At 37.2% G+C, this 4,782-nt stretch overlaps 1 protein-coding gene across 1 annotated transcript; it reads right to left on the reverse strand.

The window, feature by feature from the left end:
* Nucleotides 1-656: 656 nt before the first annotated feature.
* Nucleotides 657-3,942, reverse strand: RpLP2 (ribosomal protein LP2). Its single transcript, XM_045765036.2, has 3 exons — nt 3,805-3,942; nt 2,675-2,853; nt 657-866 (listed from the first exon to the last, which is right to left on the reverse strand). The coding sequence occupies exons 2-3, from the start codon at nt 2,841-2,843 to the stop codon at nt 685-687; spliced, it is 351 nt and encodes a 116-aa protein (XP_045620992.1). The 5' UTR covers nt 2,844-2,853; nt 3,805-3,942; the 3' UTR covers nt 657-684.
* Between the last annotated feature and the right edge of the window lie 840 nt (nt 3,943-4,782).

The following is a 4,782-nucleotide window of genomic DNA, read 5'->3' on the forward strand; positions in this document are numbered from 1 at the left end:
ATTCATCCTTACAAAATTATTTAGGATTAGTTTGAGAAATGTGAAATATAGCTTATTGGGGGATCAGAGTACATCGAAAATAGTTGTCTTGCAGCATATTTACCACAAAGAGCAAGACGCGATTTGGTAATGAGTTCCATAAGGAGATTAAGAATTTAGGAGCGCCAGGCTTACAAAAGTAGCCCAATTCGCTACTTTAAGCCCAATCTGGCATTACCAGGTGCCAGAAACCCCTGTACACAGATTAGGCGAGTAGATCATTGGGCTGTAACTGTAGGGTCACATGCGCGACGCACTACCCACATTAGGCCTCTTCGTTGCTGGACTGCTCAATCATGTATCCTTGAGGATGTATGTCAGTTCTCACTGAACACTGAGGGGTCAGCCAGTTCTGTGTAGTGGAAGTGTCAAGTCTCAGACATCTTATGTTCATTGTTCTCAGAGTACCTATTGCACTTGTTCTTCACACCAGGGTATTCTGCAGATCCTGCCATGCCTTCTGGTCTCACGTGGTTATTTCTGTGTGCAGGTTTGGGACCAGCTCCTTTTAATATTTTATGTAAATTATTATGACCCTTTCACCTGCTCAGGTTCGTTTTCGAGATCTACATGGCAAGCTATCACAAGAAGACAATTTGAAAGATTAAAACACATGCTTCACGAAACATTTTATTTTGTATCAAACTAATCAAAGAGGCCAAAGCCCATGTCATCATCAGACTCTTCCTCAGGTTCTTCAGGTTTCGCTTCTTCCTTCTTGGCAGGCGCCGCCGCAGCAGGTCCCCCGCCGCCGCCACCAGAAGCAACGACCGGGCCGCCGCCGCCACCACCACCACCAACTGGCATTGAGCCTATTTTACCCAGGCCTGTAAAAGAAAAATCGGTTATAAAAAGCCTAGTTCAAAAGATCTATTCCTAGATCTCATCAACAGACCCCCAACTACAACATCTGTTCATTTTAGAGAACGGATTTTAAAGGAAGTGCAAGTTTGTCTTTAATTTAAGTAAAACTTACAAGTAAGCAAGTAATTATCAATAGAAGGCACCAACCCGGGAAGGCTATGTAACCCCATCAAATGTGCAGGATAATCAGAGGGCGCTAAATATCACCAAGGATGCCAATACGAGAACAGAAATGCATAAGGTAAAACTTAAAGCAAATTTGTACTTTTTTCTATTATAACCAGTTATTTATCTAAAATTAATTTAGCATTTCCTCATCAAAATTATCACATAATTAAGCATTACACTAACATTTTTGCTGTCAAATTAAATTTAGTTCAGTTATTCGAGGCAGAGGTACAGTATATAATATGCTATCTGACAAAAAATATATATTTATTATTTTTTATATATAATACATAAATTTTATCATTGGTACAAAAAATAATGCAAACACTTATACAATTAAATACTATAGCACCTTTTAAAGAATCTAAAGAGGAAGCATGTGTGTCACAATGCACCTAACAGATTTATGCATCTCCATTACTTGGGTAATCACATATGCATGTTCCATTATACCTTCCGATTGCCCATGCTTAAAGGGGGGTATAATCCTAGGCCTATTATGAATTATTGGACTGTCATGTTTGGAGTGCAGAAAATAGTTACTTTTGGTGACTAAAGGACAGCTATGTAGACAAATTTAAAATGTATTCATGTATGCCAGCAAAATCAATTATGGTGGTGGAAAGATAGTAAAAAATAAATGTGAATTGAAGGGCTCAAAGTAGTCATACAGTGTAAACAAGTGGGAATGCAATTGAAGTTGAGAGGGTCAGAGACTGGAATGTGCAATGAAAGCTCAGGTTCGGGAAAACAGTTAGGGGAAAGATACAGCCACAAGTCTGCTACAGTGGTAGTGCAGAATTCTTCTGTGGCTGTGTTCATCTGGGGAGTGAACATTACATGGGTTATGGTTAGAAACAAGGCACAAGAAACACAAGAGTGAAAGGTGGGGTGCTGCTCTAGGTATCTGATGTAGATATATGTGGTAGCATTTTTGTTATTAATTTCTACAGCCACCCTTTACTTCATTGCTCTTGTTTTCCTTCAGGTTACTCATCCACTGCATAAAAGTGGCAAACTGAACATTTTTGTTTATATTTTTATTGTATATAATAAACTAAAAACAAAAGAGTACTGCCCATTCATAATAAAAATTAAATAAAAAATGAAAAATCATTTGGCAATTATGCTTAAATGGTCAAGTATCTATAATATATGTAATTCAATACAAGGGCCTGGTATTTTGTTATGTGGACTACAGTATATTATTTTGTACAATTTCTTAGTAGAAATACATGTTTTTGCAACATTTTTATCCTCAGTGAGAACAAAGGGTAGCAGAGTACTGCAGCAAATGGTTTAACCTGATATGCCATGCCAAGAGAATAGCTTCTTGGCAACATTGACCAAATATTTCTAGTCAAGCCAAACTACATATGCACATAATCCTCGTGATGTACTCTTTATCACATACTGAAAATCGCTCTACAACTGATTATCTACAGTACTTTTAATACAGCTCGGTATTTAAACGTTAGTGCATACTGTACTTTATATATTGGATGGAACTGTTTAGCCTTCTGCATAAAATGATAAATATATGGCTTCATTTCATTAATATAAATTTTACAAGCTAAACTCAATCACTAGTAAATTCACTCACCTTCAGCAATAAGTTGGTCCAAGTTCTTGCCCTGAAGCTCAGAAACTACTTTCTTTGCAAGGTCTGCATCACAATCAATAGCTACAGCACCAAGGACTTTTTCAATGTCTTTAGCTGAGGGGCTGTTACCACCAAGGGCAGCCAGACAGTAAGCAGCAACGTAACGCATACTCTCGGTACTGAAAATATACATAAACACATACAGTATAGGGTACTAGACAACAGTACGTGTCATTTGTGAGCACAAAAGAATCGCACTAATATACTAATCTGAAACATTCGGTAAAACACACAAGTTTTACATTAGCAAACCTTGCACTGTAACTTTTAAAATACCATTTATGATATGTCACAAACTAACTTGACATTCTCTTCTCTATACTGTGCATTAAAATGGATCGTACATGTTCACTGGAACATATAGAGAAGGATGGCAGAGTTAATCCCAGAAATTAGAGACTTCATATAAAGTTTTCATTGTAGAACATGTGCACAATTCCCACATGAAATTGGGCATTACTGCAGGTTTTGCCCGTGTTAACACTATTCTAAAATACTGTAATTGTGGTAAGTAGACTGGCCCTAAAAAAATATTTTGAAACGATTTAACATATCCTACCACTGTTACAAGCTATGAGAGCCCCACACACTAAGTTTCAGTAAAATTAAATAATTTAGTGCAGCTGCCAGATGATTTTAATGTCTATATATAAAAAATACAAAATTAACCTTATCTAACATACTAGCAAGTGTTCGTGCTTCAGATATTGTACCAAGATCATTCTACTTCATTCAAAACCAGTTACCTCTTGGGCAATATGGAAATACCGTACTGCATTTATAACAATTATCCACACAATAAGATACACAGACACAAGCAGGTATTACACTCAAGACGTGAACACAATCACTCAAGACAACACTAAGGTGAGCACCACACACCAAGACCCACGACTTCTCACCACCCTCCAGCGTGCAGCATCACGTGGACCACAATATCTCCACACACACTCCTCTCTTACAACCATTCTGGCCCTTACCGGTGCCACCAAACACCACCGTGGCACTAGGGCGGGGTAATTAGCTACAGTAGCACTAGCTCGAGGATAAAAGCAGGATAAATGACTCACTCTTAGGCCAGACGGCACGAAACGTGTCCACTGCGGGCGGGAGGAGGAGGAGGAGGGAGGCAGCCGCCTGCTCCCTCAACCATCAACACTTTCACACTTCAGATTTCTAACAAAATATCTATTCGAATATGTTTTATATATACACGTAATATATATATACATATTCCTAAATACATACCTAGAGAACACAAAAATTTAAAGCAGCAGCTTCTATACAAATTAAGCCACGCGCGCACAGCTTCGAACACAATTATGTCAGGAAGGTACCAATTTCAGGCCATTCTGTCATTTTTATCTTTATTTAAAGCAGACTATAGTCGATTACTATAAAAAAGTTTCCTATTCAGGGTAATTAGAAACCGAAATACTTTAAGTCTTTTATATATAATATACATGAAGCTGATTTTATACGTTTGGACATCGATTCAAACACTCAAACAGTTTAATACGAACTAAACCCAATTTTTTAATTAATTTATTGGGTACAACTGGCCTTAAAATATTGCACCATATAACTTTAATATTCGACGTTTTAAATAAATTACTTAACTTTAAATTAACCTAATGCGAAGGTGACTTGAAATTGTTCGAAGCTTTTGTTCATGGCTTGAGCCCAGTCACTGGAACTACCCGCTAGTTCCTCAGGAGGGAAGCTTCACGCTCTCACCAATTATAATTTAGACACTCTCATCAAAATAAATAATACTGCGGAGAACTATTACTTGGAATTCAGGCCTATCTTTAATCTAACATGACTTAAATAACTACACCTATAATAAGTCCAATAGAGTCTAGCCATACCAGACACTAACATAGTTTCTCTCCGGCTAATGGTTCTCTTCGCTCTAATATTATTCCGAAACAAATAACCTTTAAAATATAAAGCAAAGCTTATACCGTATAATGGATATAAGATTTGAGATTATTTATTGTTAATTGACCATTTTAATGATGTATGGGAGAGTTAAAGGGAAGTGT

This window comes from Procambarus clarkii, chromosome 69 (genome assembly GCF_040958095.1).
Source record: "Procambarus clarkii isolate CNS0578487 chromosome 69, FALCON_Pclarkii_2.0, whole genome shotgun sequence".
Taxonomy (NCBI): Eukaryota; Metazoa; Arthropoda; class Malacostraca; order Decapoda; family Cambaridae; genus Procambarus; species Procambarus clarkii.

Coding starts and splice junctions, on each gene's coding strand:
- RpLP2 (XM_045765036.2), bottom strand. CDS start 2,843: ATGCGTTACGTTGCTGCTTACTGTCTGGCTGCCCTTGGTGGTAACAGC. Junction 867..2,674: donor GGACCAACTTATTGCTGAAG/GTGAGTGAATTT, acceptor TTTCTTTTACAG/GCCTGGGTAAAATAGGCTCA.